The sequence below is a fragment of the Vipera berus genome, assembly GCF_964194415.1.
Source record: "Vipera berus genome assembly, chromosome: 6".
NCBI classification, from domain to species: Eukaryota; Metazoa; Chordata; class Lepidosauria; order Squamata; family Viperidae; genus Vipera; species Vipera berus.
In genome coordinates, this window is record NC_138208.1 from 56,862,998 (window position 1) to 56,890,248 (window position 27,251).

The 27,251-nt window shown below is 38.4% G+C and overlaps 1 protein-coding gene across 8 annotated transcripts in view; it reads left to right on the forward strand.

Annotated features, from left to right (window-relative positions):
* The first annotated feature begins 14,566 nt into the window (after nucleotides 1-14,566).
* The window catches only part of TMPO (thymopoietin), a 29,295-nt gene continuing 16,610 nt past the window's right edge, over nucleotides 14,567-27,251 (forward strand). For 4 of the 8 annotated variants that reach the window (XM_081331563.1, XM_081331565.1, XM_081331566.1 and 1 more), the window contains exons 1-2: nucleotides 14,568-14,975; nucleotides 25,770-25,893. In XM_081331563.1, coding sequence (XP_081187689.1) covers nucleotides 14,718-14,975; nucleotides 25,770-25,893 — 382 coding nt within the window. In that variant the 5' untranslated portion in view covers nucleotides 14,568-14,717. Of the gene's footprint in view, nucleotides 14,976-25,769; nucleotides 25,894-27,251 lie in introns of all 8 variants that reach the window. The other 4 variants (XM_081331564.1, XM_081331567.1, XM_081331568.1 and 1 more) reach the window with 2 other exon arrangements.

A 27,251-nucleotide genomic window follows, 5' to 3' on the forward strand; every position in this document is an offset into this window, starting at 1 on the left:
TATAGGAAGAATAAAAATGAATGGGGGATATATACCTCAGAAACAGCATTGGACAAAATATTACTGGGACCAGACTCTAAACAAATAAGGAATTTATATAAATTGCTTTTGGGATATAAACTGTTTGAAGAGCAAGTGAAGGATCCCATGTTGATCTGGGCTAACAATTTAGGACATAACATTGATCTAGGCACTTGGCAAACAATTTGGGACAGAAACAAAAGGATAACACTGGCCTCTTCGTACAAAGAAAATTTATTTAAAATGTTTTATCGATGGCATCTCCCCCCAGCCCGTCTAGCAAAAATGTATATAACAGCATCTCCCAAGTGTTGGAAGTGTTCTGAAGAGATAGGTACATTTTTCCATACGTGGTGGTCTTGCAGTAAAACACAAAAATTTTGGAGAATGATTTGGACCTGGCTGAAAGAAATATTGAAACAAGATATTGAGTTTAGTCCAGAATTTTTCTTGTTGGGAATTACGAAAGAGAAATACCCTAAAGATGTGCTATATTTAACGATCCATATTATCACAGCAGCTAGAATGTCATTTGCGCAAAAATGGAAAAAGAATGAGATCCCAGGTGAGAAAGAAGTTATTAGGAAAATTTGGGATTGCGCAGAAATGGACAAACTAACTTTGGAACTAAAAAATAAAGATCAATCAGAATATTATAGAATTTGGAACAAATTGTATCTTTGGTGGGATAAAAAAGAAAGGTCTTTAATAGGGTTTACAGACTAGCTTATTGTCTTAAATATTCTGTTATCTTAATGATTTGTAACTTAAGTGTATCTAAGTGTTTATTTGATGTACATATATACATGTATATATATATATATTTGAACATTGTAGACAAAAAGGTTTGTCAGCCCGCTGGTACTGTATCCAATGTTTTTAAATAATAAGTTTAATAAAAAATTATAATAAAAAAAAACTGCATCACTGTCTTTGTTATAGTTGCCACCTGCTCATGAAGTAGGAGCTAAGAATCAAATGGATACCTAGATTATGTACAGTACAGATCTTGAATCGGGAAATACTACTTAGTGAGAGTTAATAATGGAATATCTCAATGGAGGAGGGGTGGAACTAAATAAACATAGCACTTAGGTTTGTCAAGTGTGCTCTTCCCCCATAAAGACCTGCACAGCCTCCACGTACTGAGCCAAGACTTCAATAACTGACCTCAGCCTTGATCAGCCTGAGGTCAAGATTACCAAGTGGGTGTCATCACCATACTTTTGATATCCAGATTGATGGATGACTTCATTCAGAATTTCCTGTAGATGTTAAACAGAAAGGGACACAGTATAGAAATCTGGACCACCCTTTTTATCACCTTTCCTAAAAAGAGGTTAGAGACAGGTTAACAGTTATCAAGGGTTATTGGATCCAGCAATGGGGAAGGAAAAAGAAAAATCTCTTTTATTTGGTTGTCATAAAAACATGAAAAGTAGTCCAAAATAAATTTTACATAGCAATCACTTGAGTCTGCTAGTCTAACTTTCACTTGCTAACACCCACTGGGTACACTAATGCAAAAAAGAAAAACCAAAGAAAAACCATCTATTTGTGGAAAAAATATAATTGTTGGATTTAGCATCAAGCTTCATAGTGACTGCACAAGTTTTATTCATTACAATTACAGAGTAATACTTGGGGCAATTATAGAAATAAACCCGTTTCTTTTTTTATATACAAATTTTATTGATTTTCTGATATTACATTCACATATTTGAAAAGCAACGTGGTGGCTGGGTAGTAGTAATTCAATTACATACAGATATCATTAGTACAGATTTCAAATTGCTACCAAAATTTCCTCTCTTTTTCCCTTCATATATACTATTTGTAAATTAAAAGACAAGTTTTATCCTATCCTTCACATAGAAAATAACTTTCTTACATATATCCATAGTTTTTAGTTTACACATATTCTAATTATTTTAACATACAATCTTTTAGACAATCAATGATGTAATAGATTTTTTAATTTTAATTTCCACTAAAATTTAGATTTATCGTTTGATATTTATCGTTCCCAAGATTTTTAGTATACTCCCAATTCATCTATCACCATTCCTCACAAAATCTAATATTCAAAATACACATCCCGTTTACTTAACTTCTCACCTTCTATGTCAACAAGTTAGATACAATATAATATACTTCCTTTTTGCTAATTTTCAGTTCTAGTTTTTTTAAGCAGTAATCAAAATTTCTTGTTTCAATATTTAATGCTTCCTCTCTTCCTCTTTATAGCTGCTATCTCTTGCTTAAACTGATAATTTTTGTTTTTAACATTCCATATAGACCTATTTACTACTTTCAACAATAAGTTTTTAGCTTATCTACATTATTCACCTTTACATGACCTTTATGCACAAATCAATATTCAAATTAGCTTAGTATTTATACTGCTAAATTTTAATGACCAAAATTTTTTCTTTATCTCAGTTCATAACAATGTCTTGTTTTCAACATACACATCTTATCTATTTAAGTACATTCTGTTTCAGATTTCAATAAGATGGTTGAAACTCCATTCTTCTTGAGTCTTATTCTAGCTTTTTTCCTTTGCCAAATCATCTTCCATGTCCTTGTTTTTGTGTCATCAAATCAATATCCTTGTAATATCATGTATATTAATTGATATTAGCAAAACCATCCGATCACCATTTTTTTGAGAGGACTTGTAGGTCTAGTGCAGACATGTCAAACACAAGGCCCGGGGGCCGGATCCGGCCCGCGAAGTGCTTTCATGTGGCCCCCAAAGCCATCCTGGAAACAGTGAGGGAACGGCCCCCTCTGCCGTGGCCCTGGCCCAGAGACCCTCCTTCTGCCAGAGACCCTCAGATCTGTCCCACTCCTGCCCAGGCCCCCATAGGCACCCTTGATGCCAACGATGTAGAGCTGGCCATGCCCACCCAGTAGGCCACGCCCACCCAGGCCATACCCACCCGGCCCCGAGGGCAATTGCAATGCTGATGCATCCCTCAATGAAATTGAGTTTGACACCCCTGGTCTAGTGGGTCGTCTCTTTATTCTTCCATATCGACGTATTTGTTCTGAATTGTTTGTCTTCTCATCCAACTGTTCTTTTTCTAGATCCTCTAGTTACTTCTGAGTTGTATAAGAAACCTTTTCCTTTTCCAAGGTTGTTAATGTCTTTTCTGGATTTTCAAATATCAATGTTTATTTAATAGTAGATTCTTCTGTCATGGTACTTGAATGTTTAATTTTTTCTATTGTATTTTGTATAGATGGTTTTGTGGTCAAAGTTTGGGCTTTCATATCTGGGCTGTCTTCTTGTTCCTTCAGATAGCCTCTTAGTATTTCTTTTATTTTTGAAATTTTATTAAATATACGTTTAAAAACAAAAGTGGACATGATTCAACTTCCCTAGCTACAACACTACTATTAGTATTATCTTATGTTACAGAAAGAAATAACAAAAACCTAAAATACAATCTATAACAGGACAGAGTATAAAAACTGTACATATATAATCTGTCGGGTTTTTTTAGTAAACTGTCATTCAGTCCTCAGCGTTATATTTACGTATCTTTCAAATATGTCCATTATATAGATGCTAATAAAAAATCCTTACATTATCAACCAATCAAACAATGTTCATCTCAGTGATCCTCCTTAACTCTAACCAATTGTACAAATTTTGCCAAATTTCATAATACTCCATTTCGTTCTTATTTTTGATCTCTAGGGTTAACCTGTCCATTTCAGCGCAGGATAAAATTTTATCTATTATTTCTTCTTCAGTGGGTGTTTCCTTTCTTTTCCATTTTTGGGCATATGCCAGTCTTGCTGCGGTTAAGATATGTACTAATAAGTAGAGAAATGCTTTACTGAGATTATCGTTAATAATCCCTAATAAAAAGATTTCTGGTTTTAAATCAATTTTTGTCATAATATTTCTTCCAACCAATTTTTAATCCACTGCCAAAACATTTTCGCTTCTGAACATTCCCACCTCATATGATAATAAGTCCCTGGAAGCCTTCTGCATTTCCAGCATATTGGTGAGATTTTTTAATCTATTTTTGCTAACCTTGTAGGGGGAAGATGCCATCTATAAAACATCTTGTACAAATTCTCTTTATAGGAGGTGGCTAGCGTTAACCTCCTATTTCTATCCCATAGTAGTTGCCAATTATCTAAGTCAATATTATAACCAAAATTTTTACTCCAGGTTAACATTGTTTCTTTTACCTGTTCTTCTAATAAATCCTGTTCTAATAAATATTGGTATATCTTTTTTATCAATCGATCTTCTGTTCCTAGAAGAATTTTATCTAATTGTGTATGCTCTAATTTTATCCCTGGTTCTTTTTTATCTTTTCTGTATCATGACTGTATTTGTAAGTATGCCCACCATTCCAACTCTACACCACCTTCTGATAATCTTTTTCTTGTTTTCAGGTCTCCATTTTCATCTAAGAGATCTTTATATGTAATTATACTTCCTAGATTTATAAATTTGGGGTGCATAAAAATCTCTAATATAGATAGCCAATTGGGAATTTCTATATACTGTAGTTAATTTTTTTAATTTTTATCCACACATCTAATAGTGCCCGTCTAATATGATGATTCTGAAAATACTGATGAGCCCTATATTTTCCATCCCACATTATAGCATGCCACCCAATTTGCATGTCATGACCTTCTAAGGCTAGTAGTCTTCTATTCCTTAAATGTATCCAATCCTTTATCCATACCGCTATTGCTGCTTGATAATATTTTTCCCAATCTGGGAGGTCGAGCCCTCCTCTTTCCTTTGCATCCTGTAATAATTTTAACTTGATTCTCGGTTTTTTACCTTGCCAGATAAATTTAGATGTAACTCTATTTAAATTTTCAAAAAAATCCTTACCTAATTTAATTGGTACACATTGGAATAAAAAGAGTAATTTGGGCAGTATATTCATCTTGATCGTCGCTATTCTTCCCATAAAAGAGAGCTGCAAGTTTTTCCATCTATCTAGGTCTACTATAATTTGGTCCATTAACTTATCATAAATTTCTCTTTTAAGTGTAGTACATCTTGCTGATAGTTGGATCCCCAAATACTTTACTCTTTTAGATGTCTGGATGTCATTTTTTTCTACTAACTCAGTCTCTTTTAAGTTGGACATATTTTTAACGAGCATTTTAGTTTTTTCTTTGTTAATTTTTAATCTCGCAACATCTCCATAATTTTCCAGCACCTGTAATAATCTTGTTCCAGATTCTAAAGGATCTTCCAAGATGAAAACTAAATCATCCGCATAAGCCTGTAGTTTAAATGTCTCTTTTCTGATTTCTAATCCTTTAATCCTTTAGTATTCTAAGATGTCTAGTATGATCCTGACGTTATGTCTAATTTGTCTTTTAGGCAAGAAGCCGTTTTGGTCAGTATGAATAAATTCTGCTAAATATTTTTAAAATCTTTCTGCCATTATAGTTGTGAAAATCTTGTAATCCATGTTCAGTAAAGAAATGGGTCTCTAATTTTTAATACAGGTCAAATCAGAGTTTTATTTAGGGATTAGTGAGATGATTGCTTCTTTCCATGAGCTTGGAATTTTTGCTGTGTTTAGTACCTCATTAAATAAATCCAATAGTGATGGGACCAAAAGTTCTTGGAGGTTTTTATATATTTCGGATGGTATTCCATCAGGGCCAGGTGTTTTATTACTTTTTTGGTTTTTTAATAGCTTCCATAATTTCTTGAACTGTTATATCTTTATTTAATATATTTTGAAATTCTTCTGAAACCTCCAGTAGGTCTGCTTTCATAAGATATTGTGATATTCTTTCCACAGTGATCATTTCCTCCTCTTTATAAAGATTTTTATAGAATTCATACGTCACCCATTTTTTCCCATCATTTTGATGTACTATCTCCCCTGCTTGATTACGTAATTTACTAATCCATCTATTATCTTTTTGTTTTTTCAATCTATAGGCCAGCCATCTCCCAGGTTTATTTGCCTGCTCAAAAAAATTTTGTCTAATGCTTTTTATTTTTTGTGCCAATTCTCCCTTTTCTATAATATTCAATTTATGCTTATTTAAATCCAACTGTTTTAAATCTCTACATTGTGGGGTTTTTTGTAGTTCTAATTCTAACTTTTTATGTTCATCCTCTAAACTTTTTCGATATTGCCTTTTCTTTTTATATTCATTGGCCATGTACACAATTGCAGTCCCTCTCATAACTGCTTTGGCCGTATCCCATAAATTTTGAGTGCTAGTCTCCTCTTTCTTATTTATCTGGAAGAATGTCCGCATTTGTTCCTCCATCTTATGTTTAAATTCTGTTTGGTTTAGGATTGCCTTTTTAAGAGTCCACCTCCTTGTTGTTGTCTTCTGTTCTTTCCATTTAATTACAATGGGATTATGCCCAAGTATTAATATCTATTATTGTATCATCAATATCTGAATTTAGTTCTTTTGTTATCCAGACCATATCAATTGTAGACCACGATTGATGTCGCCCTGAATAGTATGTAAATTGCTTTTCATTCAAATTTCTCTCCCTCCAACTATCTTGAATATTTAATTCCTCCACCATTTTAAAAAAAAGTACCGGGTAGTATTCTCCTGGTTCGTTTCCTAACTTCCTCACTCTTATAATCTAATTCTCTGTCTATAATTGCATTAAAATTGCCAATTATACAAATGTTCTCATAATCCATATCAGCAGTAACCTTATGCAATTTCTTATAAAATTGTCTTTGTTTTTCATTGGGGGCATAAATTCCTACCAGGGTGACCTTTTTTGTGTTCAAGGAAATTTCAATAATAAATATTCTACCTTCATCTTGATAAATTTATCTTGCTGGGATTCTTTCTTTAACATATATCACAATTCCTCCTTTCTTCTGCTGTGAAAGCGATACAAATTTAATTCCTAACTTAGGGTAGTTTAATAGATCCTGATCTTGAGTCTTTATATGTGTTTCTTGTAGAATTGTTATATCTAAATTTTTCTTACTGAGCTTATTCAAAATTATATTTCTCTTAGCTAGGGAGTTTAGTCCATTCACATTTAATGACAATACTGTTAATATTTCTATATTACTGCCTCTGTTTTGATCTTGTTGCCCTTGTCGGTCTATCTTCCTTAACTTCTTTGTGTCTACACTCATGATTGTTGTCATGGTACATTCTCATTTTTTCTCTTCTCTCTGTTTCCTGTTCTTTGTCTTGTGATTCCCGTGTCTGTCTATTATATCTCTCTGCATTGTTCCCTTCTCTTAACTCTCTTTCTTCTAGTTCATCTTCATTGCCTAGATGCTGCTGGAAAAACTCTTCTGCTTTATCAATCGAATCTAACCGATATCTCTTTTCTTGCCAGGTCACCACAATCCCTTCTGGCATCAGCCACCTAAAATTAATATTTTGTCTTATTAAGTTTGATGTAATATGTTGGTAGGGCCTTCTCAGATCTCTTACTCTCCTAGGGACTTGTTTGAGGACAATTAGTTGTTTACCTCTATATTGTATTGGGTCGTCCCTTGTTCTGTGCAAAATCTCATCCCTAATTGACTTCTTCACAAATCTGATATGTACCTCCTTGGGGAAGTTATTTCTTCTCGCATAATTTGTGTGAATTCTATATATTTCATCAATCTCATTTGCCATCTCATCTTACCCTAGGACCTAGGGCCCTTGCTAGCAAGTCCGTCATCATTTCTGGGAGGTCTTCCCCCTTCTCTTCCTTCATGTTTTAGAAACGTAAATAGTGGTCTGCTTTCTCAATTTCAAGCAGTATAATGGTTTTTTCTAACTCTTTATTTGCTTGCAAAAGTTTTTCATTCATTTAATCTACCCTTCTTTCCTCATTCATTCTATCCTCCATTTCTAATAATTTCTGTTCATTTTTCAATATTTGCTGTTGAAAACATTCAAATTTTCCGTCCATTGCTCCCATCTTCTCTTTGAGTTCTCCAGTATCATTCCTTATTTCACCTATTTCTCTTTTTAAATCCTCATGATTTCTCAACATAACCTCTTGCATGGATTGTAATATTGCTTGTATGTCTTTAAGTGAGCTTGCTCTCTCCCGCGGCATCATCTCCTCTATAGATCTTTGCCCTGCTGGGCTTAATTCTGCTGATGAGGCTTGGGTCATCTGCCTTCTTCCAGTCCCAACTCTCGTGAGATTTGGGATGCTTGTCATCTTTCTAAATGACGTCAGCCAACCCTCCCACTTATACACAATCTTTGTCTTTCCCTCCACCACACCTGGGGAATTTATCGTTCTTCCAAGGTTATAATCACTAGTGCCTTATATCTTAACAATGCTAGATTTTGTTGCTAACACAATATCCAACCTATTACACCTATTACACTAAAACATAATAATCATTATTAATCAATTTCAAATATCTATATTCCAAACAGTCCTAACTTTTCTATATAGAAACATGTAACAATAATATAACCAATATTATTCAATTCTTTAACAATAAAAACCAGATTTCACAGTCAGTTCAGTTATGAATATTATTATATACAACAAGGGGAGAAATAGATTTTCTCTCCCTCCTTAAACATTCAACTTTTTGTTCCTAATTAGTTTTCTCCAAATCAATCATACCATAGGTTATATTCAATTAATTCTTATTGGTCTAAATTCTCAAAACAATTACCATTTATCCCTTTTGTTTTAGAAACTTTTTGAAACAAATTGTTTACTTCTTAAGTTATGAGTATCACTCTTCCCTCCTTTGATGCTAATTGGTCATTAGTTTTTCTTCAAGATGTCCGCTCTCTCAGCTCAGTCCGCACTGTCACTCTTCAAGTTTATTTTGTTTTTTGTTAAACTCCTTCTTGGCTTTACTGCAAGAGCCAGAAAGAGAAACCACCCTTGATCTCCAGTCCTTACAGCCTGTGAGCCTGTTGCTTTAAGGTCAGATCTCTTTTTTCCCCTGTCTCCTTCTCACCGTTATCTGACAGGGGAAATGAATTCCCCTTTCGCTCTGGGGCCCCTCCTCTTATCTTCTCTTCTGTGAAATTCTCCGGAAAGATTTCACCATCCGGAACACTTACAAGAGTTCGCTGAGTGTTTCTTCTGCCAGGTTAGATGAATCGCTGTCCCGCTGGCTCACTGCTATTTTTGACAGCTGTCATTTCTTCACGGCTGCCATAATGGGCCGTCTCCTTCACCCGGCTCTCTCCTAGGCTTTCCTGCTTTCTGCAGCTCGAACCACCATCCTGAGCTGCTCAGCTGGGCGCCTCTGCTTCTAATCTCCCTCTGAGATATCTGGGGCTTTTTTAAAAAACCCACCGGGAACAGAGAAACAGCTGTGAGATCAGCACGCTCATTCGGAGCGGCATCTCAACACAGCCATTCCGTTTGACAGCTGGCTCTGCCTCTCTCAGCCTCTTACTATTTCATTGGTTGTGGTAAGAATTGGGATTAGTGTTTTTAACATATCAAGAGTTTGTTGATCTTCATCTATAAGTAAATTTTGTTCCTGGTCTTCTTCCATGTTGGTATTTTAAACTAAAGGCTTTATACTTACAAAATCCAAAAGAAAGATTTTTTTTTCTAGATAGGGAATACAAAGCCTTTCACAGCTGTTGATTCAAACTTCTCAAGGTTATGTATCTTATCTATTTCCCTGGGCAGTCAGCCAGGCTCCTTTTAAAGTTTCCCTTTGAGTCCCAAAGTTGTCTTAATCTTTTCAGTTTTTCTTTCTTTTTTTCATAAGAAAGACTCTAGATTTCCAACAGAAGTAGACAATGAACAATAGAAAATAAAAAATCTTTCAATTCACACGCTTTGAGAAATAAAGTTCCAGTTGGGATTCAGTTACTTTTTTAACATTTAAAACGCCCCTGGGTATTTAGTCGCTGCTCTTTCTGGAGGGAGGGCTGAAATCCCCCTTCCCTCACCACAGGGAGGGAAGTGCTTAGCAGCTTAAGGAGGTACAGAAAGTAATTAGGGTGTAAAAGAGGTAGATCTCACCCAGTCTCTTTCACACTGCTTTAAGAGTTGCCTGGTGCAAAATGTGACTTCCGCTGTTCACAGCCTAGGGATGAGCCATAATGGCCGTTCCTTTCGTCCACCGGTTTGGAAGGATCGCCAGGTCCAACGGGAGAGTTGCGGCTCTCCCGTGATCCAGCGAGCGCCCCTCCTTGCTGGTCACCTCTTCAGGGTGGCTTTTGGCCCTTTTCAGGGGCCCCCAGCGATGCAAAACTGGACAGGGGAGAGAGAGCAAGTCTCCCAGCTGTCCATAGCGGCTGCGTGACAAACTGGAAGTCAGTAAACCCCAGTTTCTATGTTTTTTCCCCTGATCATATTTAAAAGCAGTCTTTAACATGCACCTATAAAAATTAAATAGAAATAAAAAAACAGCATGGATTGATAAAAACTGAAGCATTTTATTGAAGTACTATAATGGCCTAAGGCACAGGTCTGCAACCCGCGGCTCCGGAGCCGCATGCGGCTCTTTCAGCCGTCTCCTGCGGCTCCCAGTCCTCTGACATGTGCAGTCCAAAAAAAAAAAGTGGGACTAAAAAAGTTCAACCAATCAAATATGCAGGGTAGGTGCCTATCTCGCCTTGGCTCCACTCTTCAGTCAAACCCTGTTCTGTGCATGCACGCATGTACGCGCATGTGCACACATTTTTTGCGGCTCCCAGTTTTTCCTTTTGTGAGGGAACCGGTTCCGAGTGGCTCTTTCACTGTTTCAGGTTGCTGATCCCTGGCTAAGGAATGCAATGATTCAGCAGTTAAAAACATTGAGTTTGTTAGATGGAAAGCTGACAGCCCAACTCAAGACACGAACACTGTGCAATGGGGTAAACTCCCATTATGTCTCAGTTCCTGCCCACCTAGCAATTTGAAAGCATGCAAACGCATATATAGGTACCATTTTGGTGTGAAGGTAACAGTGTTCCATGCTCCTTGTCATATGGTCAAGCTGGCTACATGACCATGGAAGGGTCTTTGGACAATCCTGGCTCCCTCAGCTAAGAACTGGAGATAAGCACTGCACCCTAGAGTCAGACATGGCTGTACAGGAGAAACCTTTACCTTTATCTTTATAATGGCCTCAGGTTCTTGGAGGATGACCGTGTCTATGTTACTGTCCAATAAAAGTTTGGAAACATATTGGGTCTTGAACTGCTGAGTTCCTTGACATTGATTTGGCAAATTCAAATAATATTCCTGAACTCTCTTGTCATTTGGGAGTGAAAAGGTCCATAGTTGTTTTTGTTTTCATTGCCATGTACTTTCAAAACCAGAAAAGTCCACAGAGTAGTCTAGCTGCCAACAGTTGCTAGTTCATTTAGTTCACACTGTCGCACTATTCAGGGTGCACCACAATTCAGTGAGTAGATGGCTAAACATTTAGTATTTGAACACAGATCTTTGTAACACTTATAGTGTATTGTGTTCTAGTAATCTAGATGAAATGTTCATATATATTGCTAGCCCATTTATGATATGCCATATGATAAATAAATATAATGGCCTAAGAGAGATAAGTAGTTTAACAGGCATTTTTTATTTCTAGACATGAAGCGGGAAGAAAGTACAATTTCCTCTAGTTAGAGAAAGAGGTTGCTTTATGGGGATAAGTAATCTAGGTGAAAGATAACACACTAAGGATGCTGTAAATGGAGTCTTATTCCAAAGCATCAAATAACTATTACCGGTACTTCCTAAACAGACTCTAGAAATTTAAAGTCATTCAGAATACAAAAGTATTCCAGCCTGTTTTTCAATGACACAAACTCCATTCCTACCCTTTTATCTGTTCTTCACAGCTGCTTTGTGCAATACACTTCTCCTCCTTGTAAAATGCTGAACCAAAACAGGAACTGAGAAGCTGTTTTTCCTTTGAGTTTTAACTTTTCTGAAACCATTTCTACAATTTCATGTTATCTGTTCACACTTCCTTGGTCAATTGGTTTCTCTTTCTATCCTTATATATATATACTGTTTTTCAGATCTCAACTACTCTTTTTACAAAGGCATGTTGGATTCTTCTAATGTCTAACTTATTTTTCTCATTAGAATTATTTGCAATTGTGCTGTTATTATTCCACCCTCCCTCCTAACCTTAAAATTCCTATCCCCATTAGCTTCTCCTGCCATAGAATCCTATTACCTATATTACTTCATTAAAGGATGTTTTGAAATTGAAAATATGTATCTAACTATATTGTTTCTTTTAACAGCTATAATTGGGGTAGGCTTGTTGCCTTGGAGTCAGTCTTGACCACTGACATCTTCCTGGAGTGGTCCTTTCTTGGCAATAATTTTTTTAAAACTGGTTTTTAAAAAATTATCGCCAGTGTGTGAAGTTAGCCCCCCCTAGAGAAGGAAATATTAAAAGGGCAGAATATTATATTTCCTCAAAGGATCTTAAAGAGGCAGAAAAACAGTTTTTCTTAATAGCCCCAAGTCTCCCTCCCCCAAACAGAAACCAGCTCTGTAGAAATGCAGATGTAATAATCCATTCAGGAAGGTTGGAGCCCTCCATCTAGAAGCTTAGGAAGACAAAGACAGCTAAAATCTACATACCCCACCCAAACTCTAAGACAGGAAACATAATAGGATTAACCCGCCACCACCAGAATGCCAGAAAGGCATACTCAGACTCAGGTCAAAGTACATGACACAGGAAATACAAAGCCTCACACAGGAACAGGAAAGGGCCTTGGTGGAGCAGTGGGCTAATGCCTCCTTAAGTAACACCAGCTGCCTGCAATTAGTGCAGGTTCTCATCCCACCAGGCTCAAGGTTGAGTCAGCCTTCCATCCTTCCGAGGTAGGTAAAATGAGGACCCAGATTGTTGGGGGCAATAAGCTGACTTTGTAATAATGCCGCTTGGGGGGTGGCGAAAGCCCTAATAAGCAGGCATATACATAGAATGAAGGCTATTGCTAAGCACATTGATTTGTGCTTTAGATTGTAAGCCGCCCTGAGTCTTCGGAGAAGGGCGGGATATAAATGGGATTTTAAAAAAAACAACTCCAAACAAAAGCCTAAGAGGGTATAAAAACCCACTCCCTACTACATGTGCTCTCTTTTCTCCCCTTTAATAAACTATAACCTTCTTTCTAAAGCAGTCGCCATGTTGTTTATTCCCAGCATGGACTGGACCCTGATGAAGACTTTTCTTTCAATACGTTTGTAAACTAGATTGAGAAGGAAAGGGCAAACCATGTCTATATTGCCAAGAAAAAAAACATGGACATATTATTAGGAGACATTTATCTTATCACAATCCAGTCATTTTAAAACAAAGCAGGCATTCATGCCTTAGTTATCTCCCAAATGGACCATTGCAATGCACTTTACACGAGGTTGTCCTTGTAGAACATGCAGAAGCTGCAACTGGTTCAAAATGCAGCAGTGCAGGCAAATTATGTGTGCTCGATTGTTTCCTATCATTCCTCTACTCTGAGAACTGCATTGATTGCCCGTGTGCTTCCAGTTTCAATATATTAGTAATTACTTAGAAATCCATTTATGGCATGGGGCAGGATATTTGAGGAAATGACTCTCCCCAATTTTGTCTACAGATCCAACAGGGGAGCCACACTATGGATCCTGTGTATTAAATAGTACCATCTGATCATGCCCAGGAAATCTTTTCTATAATAGTCTCTTTGGATGATCATCTCCTTGAAGATTAGGATACAATAGTACCAATCATTGCCAAAGTCTTTCAAGATGTGATTATGTCACTAGACAAGACAGCAGGAGCATATGGCAGATCCTGTAAGTTGGTTATGTTAATGTTTGTGATTATAGCTAATTACAGATGTATTGTTATTGGTGTTTTTAACTGTTGTTAGCCACTGACTCATAATGGTCAATCATTTAAATTGAAATAAAAATAACCCTATTAATGAAGCATCTCAAGGCCAGCTTAACATTAAGAACTAGTCATTCAATTAATGTAGTTTAAAAGCTACTTTGCAAAAACTTGGATTAATCCTATATACGCTTGTATGCAAAATGCTCTAAGGTTCTACTATAAGTTTATCAAAAATGGTAACCGAAACAGTTTCGAAATGAAATTATTAAAGGAAAGCAGGGCACAGGAGGCGGCCGTGACATGTTTCAATAAACCATTCGTACAAGTTTTTCATGAAACCACAAACGACAGCTTCCTCTCAAAGAATGGCTGTGCTCAATAAAATCTTCTCCCCTCAAAGAAGGTGCTTATCTCCATCCACTAACAGCTTCTTTCCGGTCGAGACGATCTGAGAAATCAGCACTTCGGTCATTTTCTCAAAATGATTTTCTATATATTATACTAAACCACTAATCGTTAGATTCGGTTATCTATAACGTAGCCGTATCACCTCACTACATAACTTGAGTCCCAGGCAAGAAAGAAAGAAAAGAAAAAAGAAAACCTCCCACCGTTCTCGCCCGAGTCGATTTTAAATTACGCGACTGAGAGGCTTACTCAACGTACGGGCTCCGAAGGGAACCCGCGCACAGCCTCTTAGGCCAGGCAGCCAATCCCAGGACTGATTTGGGTTTCCGCTGACCAATCAGAATACTTTTTATTGGCATATGGGCAAAGCTGTCCGTTGTTTTGTGCGCTCTGTGGAGTTGGGTACGGGTGAGCGTCGTGCAATTGTTCCTCCTCTTCCCTTTGGTTTCCCCCCTCCCCTCCGCTTTGTTGCTTGTTCCTTTTCTCGCTGCCTCAGGGAAGAGTCTGGCAATGCCCGAGTTTTTGGCGGACCCGTCGGTGCTCACCAAGGAGAAGCTGAAGAACGAACTGATTGCTAATAATGTGAGCCTGCCTGGAGGTGAGCAGCGTAAGGATGTTTATGTGCAACTCTACCTTCAGCACCTCACCGCCCGCAACGTGCCTGGAGTCCCCGCGCAGCCGGACTTCTCCAGTGACGAGGAGAGGGAGCCGACCCCGGTTGCTGCCAGGAACAGAGGGGGTAGTGGTGCTACCGTCGCTGTGGGCCGGGTAAGCGAGTTGGCGGTTCTTTTTATTTCGCGAATTGGAAACGCGCTTTTCATTTTCTCTTCACGGCCTTCCACTTTGAGGGGGGGGGCGGCGGTAGAGTTTTCCCGCTTTCTCTGAGGGGGCGGCGCGATGTCTTGTCACTGACTGAAGGGGTGGGGAGGGAAGAGAAAGGGGTGCTTGCGCGGGGGGAAAGCCCGAGTCAACCGCTTTGGATTAGGCAGGCTGACGGGGTGCTTTGGCGAGGGGAGAATGGACTCTCAACGCATTTAAACAGACTGGGGAAAAAAAGGCAGTTCAGGCCCAAATAGCGTGCAATGATGAAATGCATACTGAAATCTTCCTAACCGACACCGGCCGCCTTTGTGCTTCTGTTGTACCGATGCTAATGTAGTCTTTACAGAATTTAAAATTTGTGAGCAACTTGCTAAGACCACGGTTTCACAGTCGTTTTTATTTGTGTGCTGTCCTCACCTTCAATATATTCCCCTGCCCTCACCCCACCCCACCCCCGGCATTTCATTGTAATTCCCATCACTTGGCTTATCCATACTGATAGGAAATGATAGGCCTTTCAGTGTACAGGTAATCCTCGACTTACAGCAGTTTGTTTAGTGACTGTTCAAAGTTACACCGGTACTGGAAAAAGTGACTTATGACCGTTTTTCACACTTAACGACCATTCCAGGATCCCCAGGATCAAAATTTGGATGCTTGGCAACTGGTTCATATTTATGATGGTTGCAGTGTCCCGGGGTTATGTGATCACTTTTTGCAACTTTCTGACAAGCAACATCATTGAGGAAGCCAGATTCACTTAACAAGTATGCTACTAACTTAACATATACAATGATTCACTTAACAACTGCGGCAAGAAAGGTCAGAAAATGGGGCAGAACTCAATAAGTGTCTCACTGAGCAACAGCAATTTTGTACTCAATTGTGGTCATAAGTCGAGGACTACCTGTATTATACTTGATAAAATCAGGTTGAGGAAGGCTGCTTTACTGTATAATGTTCTTTTTGCATTCTCCATGTGAAAGATATGTATTAGGCCAATAGCTTCATTGCTTATTACCGAATTTCTTCTTGTTTTGTTGCTTGTCTAATACTTAGGGTTTACTTACAAGAATAAAAGCATCTTATATAAAATGTAACGTTTTTCAAGTTAATCAGTAAAATAATTTAAAATCTTTTTAAAGATATTAAGCATATTAGGAAAGGCCTCTCTTGCTGATCTTAACATGGTTCACAGTAGGAAAGCGGGTTCCATAGCTAAAGCCTCAAGCTATTTGGCTTTAAAAATCAAGAGTATTGTCTTAAATTGGGCCCTATAGAAAATTGATAGCCAGTTAAAATCTAATGTAAATTATTAAGTCCAGCTGTCTCAAGAAGAGTTGTACAGTTCTTGGCATGCTCTTCACCATACTAATACAGATAGTCCTTGACTAACAATCTCAATTGATCCCAAAGTTTCTGTTGCTGAGACATTTGTTAAGTGAATTTTGCCCCATTTTATGACCTTTGCCACAGCTAAGTGAATCACTGCAGTTGTTAAGTTAGTAACAAGATTGTTAAGTGAATCTGGCTTTCCCATTGACTTTGCTTGTTAGAAGATTGCAAAAGGTGACCCCAGGATACTGCAACCATCATATATATGAATCATTTGCCAAGCATTTGAATTTTGATCACATGACCATGGGGATGCTGCAGCGGTCATAAGTGTGAAAAGTGGTCTTTTCAGTTTTTTCAATGCCATTGTACCTTCGAACTGCCACTAAATGAACTGTTGTAAATTGAGGACTACTACCCTGATGTAAGAGAGGGACCTTAAGGGGAATAGTGGAAGCTTATCTCAAGGTTAGATGAGGAAAGATTGAAGATGGTAGCTTATGAGCTGTCTGTAAATCCATTCATCTTATTCTGTCAGTTCCTACTGTGTATGAAAGAATGCAAGAGGCAAAATGGAGTGACCAATTGAGACAGAGATGCAGGTTTAGTAACTCACCAATAGTTTCATATAGTTAGCAATATCTGGGCTCCTATGGCAATATCGTGAACATGACATTAAAACTGTTACAGCTCTCAGTGTCACCAGAAACTACAATTGTTTCTTAGTAACCTATAATTTCTATCAATCCTGCCCTTATTTAATCAGATATGCTTCAATTCCTTGCTTCTGGATCTTCATTGTGGATTTCTTTGATATAATGAACTGATTTTTTTGCCTGGCTTAGGTTTTGTTTGATTATCCTTGGCTTGTAAGGAATGTATTGCTGCTTCTGTCATAAATGGGGCACAGCATGTTAATGATATTATCTTTCTGAAGTTTAGCAAGTTCAGAGTGTTTTGCATTATTTAAATATTTGCTGCACATTTAAAGGCAGTTTATAGTAATTGGAACAATTTAGCACACTTAACATATACATTACTCTTTTTTAAAAACATTACATAGTAAAATAGCTAAGGTATAACGAAAAGGTAGAGGGAAAAACAACATGGGGCACTGAGAAAATAAAGATAGTGAAGATGGTACTAGGCAGGTCACTTGAGAGGGTATTCTAAATTGGAGAGTAGCCAATAGGAAAAAAATGCTCTGTGTAGCCATCTACCATGTGGTTGTAAGTCATCTTATATTATTGGGGGGAAATGTAAGGAAAGATGTTAGTTACTTCAGATGCTATAGTTTATTTATTTATTTATTTTAATCCCATTTATATCCCACCCTTCTCAGAAGACTCAGGGCGGTTTACAATCTAAGCACAAATCAATGTGCTTAGCAATAGTTCCAAATTATGACAAATTACTTTAAGATTAGCACCTCAAATTCAAATCAGAAACAAAATGTATTAATTATCTTCAAAGGCAGCCCCATTTATGGTGCATTACAGTAATCTAAACAAGAAGTTACTGGAACAAGGCTGTCTCTTTCTAGTAAGATCATACTGGCATACCAGTCTAAGTTGGTAAAATGTGCTTCACACGCAGATTATTTATATCTTTGGTGTCAAAGATAGATCCATAAGTATCCCCAAAATGTGAAACTGATCCTTTGCAACAGTGTAACTCCATCCAGAACATAATAAATTCCTCTACTGTGAGCTGATTAACTATTTACTAACTAGTAATTTACTACTAAAATTAACTATTTGTTGTTGTCCAGCCTCAGCAGAGTTTTTTTCATTGACCATAATCAATCACTTTTGCAGTTCTTTTCAGCATATCGAGTGGAAAGGAAAGATAGAGCTGGTTGCAATTAGTATATAACATTTTTTCTAAATCTCCAAATGATCTTACTAGCAGGGTCATGAAGTTATTAAGTAGCATGAGGAATAAAGTGGAATCTTTTACAACTGCATATTGTAAATACAGACTCAAGGAGAAATATCTTAATTGATGACAGAACCTAGTAGAATATGATGTTTTATGCATTAAGTTCATTGTGTAAAATGGATATGGTGATATCCCTCTTCCTAGGTTTGTTTATATGACACTTTCAGAAAAGACTTTAGGTGGATCTTGAAAGATAATGGGGCTTTGGGCATAGAGGTTAAGGAACTGAGAGCTCAAGTAGTGTCAGTCCTTCCAGGTGAAAGTCATAGTACAAAAAGAGCACAGGGTCCTGGAATTGAACAAATAGTCACATAGATGCTGCTGCTAAGATCATGAACTGAGCCGTGTACATGAGCAACTTCTTGCAATAGGACAATTATATCTCATTAGGACTAGGTTTCTTAATTTCATCAGAAGGGTGTTAAGAGCCAAAGGGAAAGCATGGCAAAAACCTAGAACCAAACACGCTATCAACAATTGGGACATAGTGCAGGGGTCAAAGGCAGAAGCATAAGGGCAGAGGGTTGATACAGGCATGAAACTACACAGAATTGGAACATAGAAATACTGTTATGAGAATTTGGGTTGGAATAAAATGAGAAAGAAAAGTGATGTCAGTTTATTATAATCAGCCTAGATGAGTAGAACAGGACTTTTCAACCGGTGGTACGCGTACCACTGGTGGTACGTGAGCACCTGGCTGGTGGTGTGCGGCGTCACCTTCCTCCTCCCCCCCTGCCTTTCCACACCGCTCCACTCCTTTCCAGCTCACTTGCTACCGGAAAATATGCTGCTTGGCCACGGCCTGCAGAAACCCTACCGAGGGTGTGTGAAGAGAGCAGGCGCAGAGCAAGGCCCCGCCCTACCCAGGGAATTGTTATGCAGCAACTTCTTCTTGTGCGGGATCCGTGTCGCCCTTCCCCCCTCCTTACTTCAGAAGGGCGAGTGTCTTGCTCGTCTTCCTCCCCCTCCGCCCAGAAAATAGAGCAGGCCCTGGAGGAAGAGGGCGCTGCCCACTACTAGAGAGGGCCTGGCCGGATGGATGCTTCCGGCCGAGCCAGCATGCTCCCCCTGTGGTTCCAAGGATGACTGTCACCAGCGGCGGGGGCGACGCCTTGCAGCCGCCGCTCTTCCCACAGGGCAGAGCACCAGCAGCCATGAGGCTGCACCAACCCGAACCAAGTGAATCAGGTAGGAGGCAGGCAGCCCTTTCGCAGGCAGCCCTTTAGTTTGGATCTGGGGTCTGCCAAGGAGCCAATCGGCTTTGTCAAATTCCTGCAATGGATAAGTGAGCGGTCGCAGCCGGAGGTGTCCAGCCAGCAAGGCCTCAGCGGGCTACGCAGCACAGAGCCAGGATGCCGCGCAGGGCCTGCAGCCAGAGTGGGCTCCCTTAACCCCCTCCCCCCAAAAGGATCGAAAACAGAACAGGAGGCAACTGGGGGAGGGGGTGTCATGTATCTTCGCCCCGGCGCTGCTGAACAGCCCCGGCGCTGCTGAACAGCCGGGAGCATCGACGGCTTAGTATTGAGGCCACCGGACATCTGGGAGCACCGGTATCTTTTCCCCGCCACCGACCAGCATAGGGTCTTGGCGGCCCGGCCCCGGTGCCGCTGAACAGCTGGGAGCGCCGGCAGCCCCGCATGTCTCTGCTGATCAGCTGGGCGCTCTGGAGGCTGGAACTCCCACCCGCCAACCAGTTGTTCTCTCCACCTGGCCTACTGCGATTTCCCAATGCCCCCGCCGCGCCTGGGGGAAAATTGTGGGTGTTTTGGGGGGAGGGGTGTTGCAGCCAGTTCCTTGCCCCCCTCATCCAGAGCAGGATAGGGTGAACTTTCCTCCTGCCCACTCTGCTTTTGCCCAAAGTTTAATGCTTCGATTCCTTCTAGGTCCATATTATGGCTTTTCCACACCCTAATCCTCTGGCAGTCTATTTTTGGGAGTTTTTCCTCTCCCCCTCCCGCCTTCGCTGCATACTGTAGTTGTGCTGTTTTTTGCCCCACAAGCCACGTGCAATCTGCGGCAAGAGGTCTCACGGTTCCAATGGGTCGCTCTTAAATCCACTAAAAATTCTGCCTGAATCGGCTGGGTTTTTCCCTCCCCCTCCCACACACAAACACACGACTGACCTCTTTCCCAGGAACACCAGCTCCGAAGTGTCCGTTACGTTGCTGACGGAATCCAGAGAGGCTTATAATAAGCTCTCTGGGGCTAATAGCTGAAAATCGGATCTTTAGCGAAGTGGGGGTGTTTGCAAGGGAAAATGACCGTGTGGGGGTCTAATCCAGGGGGCTGTGGGGGAGTGAAATTGTATCTTCTCCGAAGAGGTTATTGTGTAAGTTTATTCATGGGGGGGGGGGGGGGAAGAAGAGCAAAATGGCACCTCTGTTTTCTACTGCTACCAGATGGTGTCTCTTTCAAGGGAAGGGACCAAAACCTGCTGCAATCACCCAGCAGACGGGGAATAAAAACCAAACACCCCGCCACACCCCTGCTGCCAATCCTCAACAGTAATGCTCACAAGAATGAAAACCTCGGGCGGGCAGGCAGTTATCTTGCTCGGTTGTGGCTTGGGGGGCACTTTTTTCAGTGCCATTGTAACTTTGAACAGTCACTAAGCGAACTGTTGTAAGTCGAGGACTACCTGCACTTCATCACTTTTTTCCTTTTTTTTTTGTCAGCAAGTTTTTGACACCTTGCTAGGCAAATGGTGGTACTTGGATGTTGCCATATCCTAAAAGTGGTACAATGGGTGAAAAGGTTGAAAAGCCCTGAAGTAGAAGATACGAATGAAGCATTTCTATCAGATAACTGAACATTCAAAAAGTTGCCTGAAAATATTACAAGTAGTCCTTAGGTTACAATGGCAATTGGGATTGGGAATTCTGTTGTTAACCATCATGTGACCATATTGCTTAGCAACAGCAATTCTGGCAGTCTTGGTTGCCATTGTTAAACAAGGATCACATGGGTCATTAATCAGGTGATCATGATTTCCAACTTCCTCATTGACTTTGCTTATGCAAAGCTGCAGGGAACATTGGAAATTACTATCATGTGGCTGTGGCTTGCTGCAACAGCCAGAACTCTTAAGGACCCCTTGTAAATCCTTCTCATTCAGCACTGTTGTAACTTTGAATGGTTGTTGAATGTATGGGTATAATCCAAGGACTAACCGTACATTTCAGTTTCTTCCACATCTGGAAATCTAGCTCTACCAAGAGGCAAATCCAATTAATTCCTTTTATTTAATCAGTTTTCATTTTAAATTCAATGAAACTAGACACCATTTTTAAAAGTTTTAACTATTTATGTCCCACTACTAGATGTTCTAATTCTTTAATTCATAAGCTGTAACTTTGAAAATATCATTTAATATTTTATACAGATAAGATGTGCATTTAGTTTTGGACATCACGTCCATTAGATGAAAATATCTCAGGTTTTTTGGAAGCAACCAAACTATCAGGTATATATTGAACTGTTAAAATATTCTTGATTTGATTATCTGGCAACTGTTGTGAAATAGGGAAGTAAAATTATATTTGAAATCAAGAAAAATCCTTTAAAATAATCACAGCAAAGCAATTGATTTACAGTATGTGATTCCTGATGCCACCCCCAATTCTAGAAGATTATTTCTATCTATTTCTCTCTCTCTCTCTCTCTCTCTCTCTCTCTCTCTCTCTCTCTCTCTCTCTCTCTCTCTCTCACACACACACACACACACACACACACAAACAACACACACACATGGACGCACATAGCATCTAAATGGAGTCTTCCATAAAGTTAAATTTTCAGTCTACAGGGCCCAAGCATAGCTGCTTAGGGTCCCAGAAATGAAATTTTCTATGTGATGACAAAACAATTGTCCTGATGGAAATAGGTAAAACTTTCTATCAGGGCCCAGAAGTATTGATAATGCTAAATTTTCATTCCACATAACTATAACCAGTGAAGTACCATACATTTTTGCTGATAAGCCCATCCACAGATAAGCAAATCCTCAATTTTTTAATCAAAATATTTGAAAAAAAATGTGCTGCCCATGGGTAAGTGTCATGCATTTTTCATGGTATTTTGATTAAAAAGATGAGGTTCTGTTTATTTGTGGATGGACATAGAAGCATATTTGTACAGGAAATACAAGTACGTTTTTTAAAAATTACCAAATATTCTCATGGAAAAACTTAACCTGATTTTTGAGTGCATTTTGGCACCTAAAATTCTTAGCTGATCCATGACTATATGTAGTATAAATAGTATTTATGGAAATTTGCTTTTCCGTTCTGTTTTTAGAAGAGTTGATTGGAAGGTACTCAGATGGAAGATAGGTCATATCCAGTGAATTGCGATGCTGAAGGAGAAAAGTTTTTACCTATTTCCATTAAAGTCCTGGTAATTGTTTGGTCAACACATAGTACAAAGTGAAAGAATGTTTCATTTCTGGGATCATGAACAATTAGGCCCTGCAAAATGACAACCAGAAGGTGGAGTCAAACATTTTGTGCTATGAATGAATGGGGAATCATTGAAGATTACTATTGATACACAGAGAACTTTCTAAAATACTGCAGAAATAGTTTTAACTAATTTTTTATGTGTCTTTCTCAGAAGAAGGCTCTAGCTGTCAGTTCTTTTTTCTAATATAGAAGGAGGGAACTTTAGTTCATGATAGAAAATAAAAGAAAAGTTATCTAATTTAAATGTATTTATTTTTATTTTATTGGATTCAGCTACCACTTCATTGAAAACAACTCTGGTGGCTCACAATATCAAAGAAAATTTTAAAAATACAGTATAAAACAAGGTAGCATCTGTCCAAGTAATGCACTGCATATACAGAAACTCATCTAATGGGTGCCAGCATCCACTCCACCCCAAAGCCTAGGAGAATAGCAAGGTTTTCAAGGCTTTCCAAAACACCATCTCAGGGGAGAGCCTTACAGATCTCTGAAAGTATCTCATTCCAGAGGACAGGGTAAGTAACTGAGAAGGCATGCTTCCTGAGTTCCAATATGTGGCATTGTTTAATTAGGGGGATCCAGAGTACAGCAAATCTTCTCCTGGAGGTGTGTGTGTGGCTACTTTGTCTGAAAATACAGCTTTTTTAAGAACGAGAAAGTTTTTCTTTTAAATTAATGATTTTGGTGGATGAAAGCAGAAAACAATTTCCTCTTATGTCCCTCAGCAGTTCTCCATCCACAGCATTATTTGTGGGTAACTAGATCTTCCCACTATGGCCCTTTTTAGTGTTAAAGAGGCCCAACTCTCTCTTGATGTTTGGAAATTAAGTTGAAGAACAGCTAAGCAATGACTGAGTTTTAAAACACTACTACAGGAAAAGGAGAATTATTTAACTAAATGAATAAGCTGGAAAAATAGAGGACAGTTATTTTGAAACGTTTTTTGTATTCCTGTTTACTAAGTATTTTCAATGAACATCATATGTAGCTAGGTGGCAGCATTCACCTATATTTACTTGATTCAAAAAAACTAAGCAGGAAAATCACCAGTAAAATTCTCAGGTTTGTTGTATAGACTGTAATTTTTTTAAAAAAAATGAAACCCTGGAAGGACAGTAAATACGTTCTTATCTTTATATACATATAAAAATAATCTAAAAGATATGTTTTCTAATTTTCAGTTAATAATTTAAGGAAGGTGTCAAAGGAATTCATGATTTTGTCTACTGTAAAATAGGAGACACTGTTTTCAAATTAAGTTACTTTTATTAAAAAATTGTGTGATCTTTAAAAATTGACAAGAACTCGGGATAATCCTATCATTCAGAAGTTACTTTGAAGCAATGAATTATAAGGAAATACAGGTAATCCTCAACTTTTGACTATAATGGAGCCTGCCCATTGTGGTTATTTCACCTTAATGACCCCAAATCCCACTCTCCCTGTTGCTGTTGTTAAGCAACTGTGAGTTCTTTAAGTACAGCACATAGTGTCTCAGGGGTGGGTGGGATCTCAGCTCTTCGGGAAGGAGAACTAGCCACTCTGTCCCTTGGCCTCTATATATTATGGCCACTACCAAAATGGCACCTGCTTCCAGGATGGCACTACACAGCCTCTGTATAGGAAAGCCACACAGGAGAATGGCTGCTTCCCAAAGGAGATCTACAAAAATGATAAGTTGACCTAGCCATGATGGAGGAGGGTGTGGGCAGTGGGAAGCAGGCTGAAGGTTTGAGGATTATAATTTAAGGATTATCTGTATTTGAGGAGAAAATAAGTGCATTTTTATTATAGAGAGGAGTGTAGAAAGTGTTTTCTTCAAATGGGAAAACTCACATTTCAGAGGTTTTGCCAAAATTATTGCATTAGCTATTTCACAGCCAAACCAAATCTGAATTGCTTTGGTTATTCCAGTTTTTCAATTAGAAACATGTAGGAAATAGAGTAACATTCCTCCCCTCAGTAGTCCCAGTGTTTCATATACCATTGGCACTCCTGACCATTAGCCAATGGCTGTTGTCTCTTTCATCAGCTGCTACAGGCATAGTACCTGTGTTTCCCAAATAAGACCGGTTATTATTATTATTATTATTATTATTATTATTATTATTATTATTATTATTATTATTATTATTATTATTATTATTATTATTATTATTATTATTATTAATTATTTATTATTATTATTATTATTATTATTATTATTATTATTATTATTATTATTATTATTATTATTAAAAAATGCCTCCAAAAGAGGCACCAGCTCTTATTTTCGGGGGATGTCTTTTATATCACCTCCGTCACCAATAGCCCCACCCAGCCGGTCCACTTCTTCTGGCCTGTATTTTGCAGTTAGGCCTTTCCGGAAGGCCTATGCAGCCAAATACTGAGCCATGGATTCAATCCATAGCTCGGTTCTTGGCTACAGAGGTCTTGCAGAACCGAGCTATGGATTGAATCTATAACTCAGTTCTCGGCTGCAGTGGCCTTCTGGAAAGGCCTGTGACTAAGAAATGCAGGCCTGGCTGCAGAAGAAGTGGGCTGGTGAGGAGAGGCCTGGCTGCAAGGTAAGTGGGTGCGGGGCACATCAGACAGCTCCACACCCTCAGTCTACCTTGATTTTTAGGTGTGTGCCTCACCGCAAAACTAGGGCTTATTCTTGGGGTAGGGTTTATATTAGGCCAAACCCCAAAATCAAGCTAGGTATATATCCTACTCATTCATCCTTTGCCTCCTTATAAAATAGTCACATTTCACTCCAGTGTGGACCAAAATATCCAGAATGTGGATTTTAATTCAGGGACAATTAATCCAAAACCAGATGTTCCATTTCTGGAACAATAGGTACATGGAATGCTTTGTAACTTTGTAAAAGAATGCATGAAATTCATTATATGGAGTTATTCATTTCCTGGCTATGTTGTATTCTAAAAATCTTTATTTACATGTATATCTTAGCACTACAGTTTAATAATACTAGTAAAATATCTCTCTATAGAAAGCAACAAAGAAAACAGATAAGTCAAGACTTGAACAGGATGATATAGATATAGCAGAACTCAGTAATGAAGAACTCAAAGATCAACTCCTGAGATATGGTGTGAATCCAGGTCCTATTGTTGGTAAGCTAATATAATAAATACTAATATATTTGTGTTTGTGTATGAATGAATGAATATGAATATAAAAACTGAAGACAGAGAAACGTAGATGGAAAAGTGATGACAATCTGTGTTTTTTAAATATTTGAAATTTCAATAGGCAAAGTAATTATATAAGTCCCAATAATAAATAAAATAAATTATGTTCTATTGTGGATTATGATACATGGTTACATTCACTTCCTCAGTAATAATTGCCCAAATCCATGTTGTTATTAACTACTGAAACTAAGCTTGGCTTGTATCTGTATTATTGTGCTGATCATGTTAGATGCTAATAAACATCAGATGTTTACAATTGGAAATATTTTATCCTTTCAGGTTATTTCACATATTGCTAAGAACTATTTTCAAATATAGAAGCATAAACTGCTTTGCAGAATCAAACTGCTTGTTGACCAACATAGTATACAATTGTATTAAGATACATCACCAATAGTATAAAAGTGTACTATTTAACCACAGATGGCAAGTAAACATTTGCTAAGTGAGTTAAAACATTATTTTAGTAATTTATTTTGTATATATACTCCCATATTTTTTACTAGAATTCTACATAACATAGGTCAGTTTGTTGAAGTAGGCTTTGCCTAACCATAGCTTCTCCAAAATGTTCCTTTCTTATATTCTGCTTTCTACATTAATATAGAATTAATATACATAATATAACATTTAAATTTTAAATACAGGTTAACATAAATTATCCTTTAAAAAGGTAGCAAAAGAGATGTATCTTAGCTGCACTTCTAAGATCTAAACTAACTTAACACAACTCCAAAAGAAGTTTATTTGCAGTATTGGAATCAGTGCAGAAAGAACCATTCTCTTGTGTGCCATATAAACAATTTCCTGCCTAGGAACATCTTCAGAATGGTCTCTCCTGCATCTCTTAATATCAATGATCTCTGTCAGGACCCACCCCAATCTACGTCTTAGGAAAGAAGAAGTCTTGGAGACAGGATTGTCCAAGCAGGAACTTTTACTAAAACATGATTGTCAGTGGAAAATCTAGACAGGATCTGGAAACTGTGTCGCAGATTGATACTTTTAAAGTGTTCCCGAGTAAAGCCCCCTCCGTTCAGTCCATTTGGTCAGTCCCGGATCAATTAAGGTTCAGGTGTCAAAACCTTCCATGGGAAGAGGGATGTTCCATGCCTTTATGACATTTACTTCCTCCTCTTCAGATTCCAATTGGAGATACAAATCAGAATCTCTCTCCCCCCCCCTTTCTTTGTTCTTCTCAGGCTGTCTTTGATGACAGCCTCCAGGCAGGCTGAATAAACAACCTTGCATCTAATGGATAGGGATGGCCAATTAAC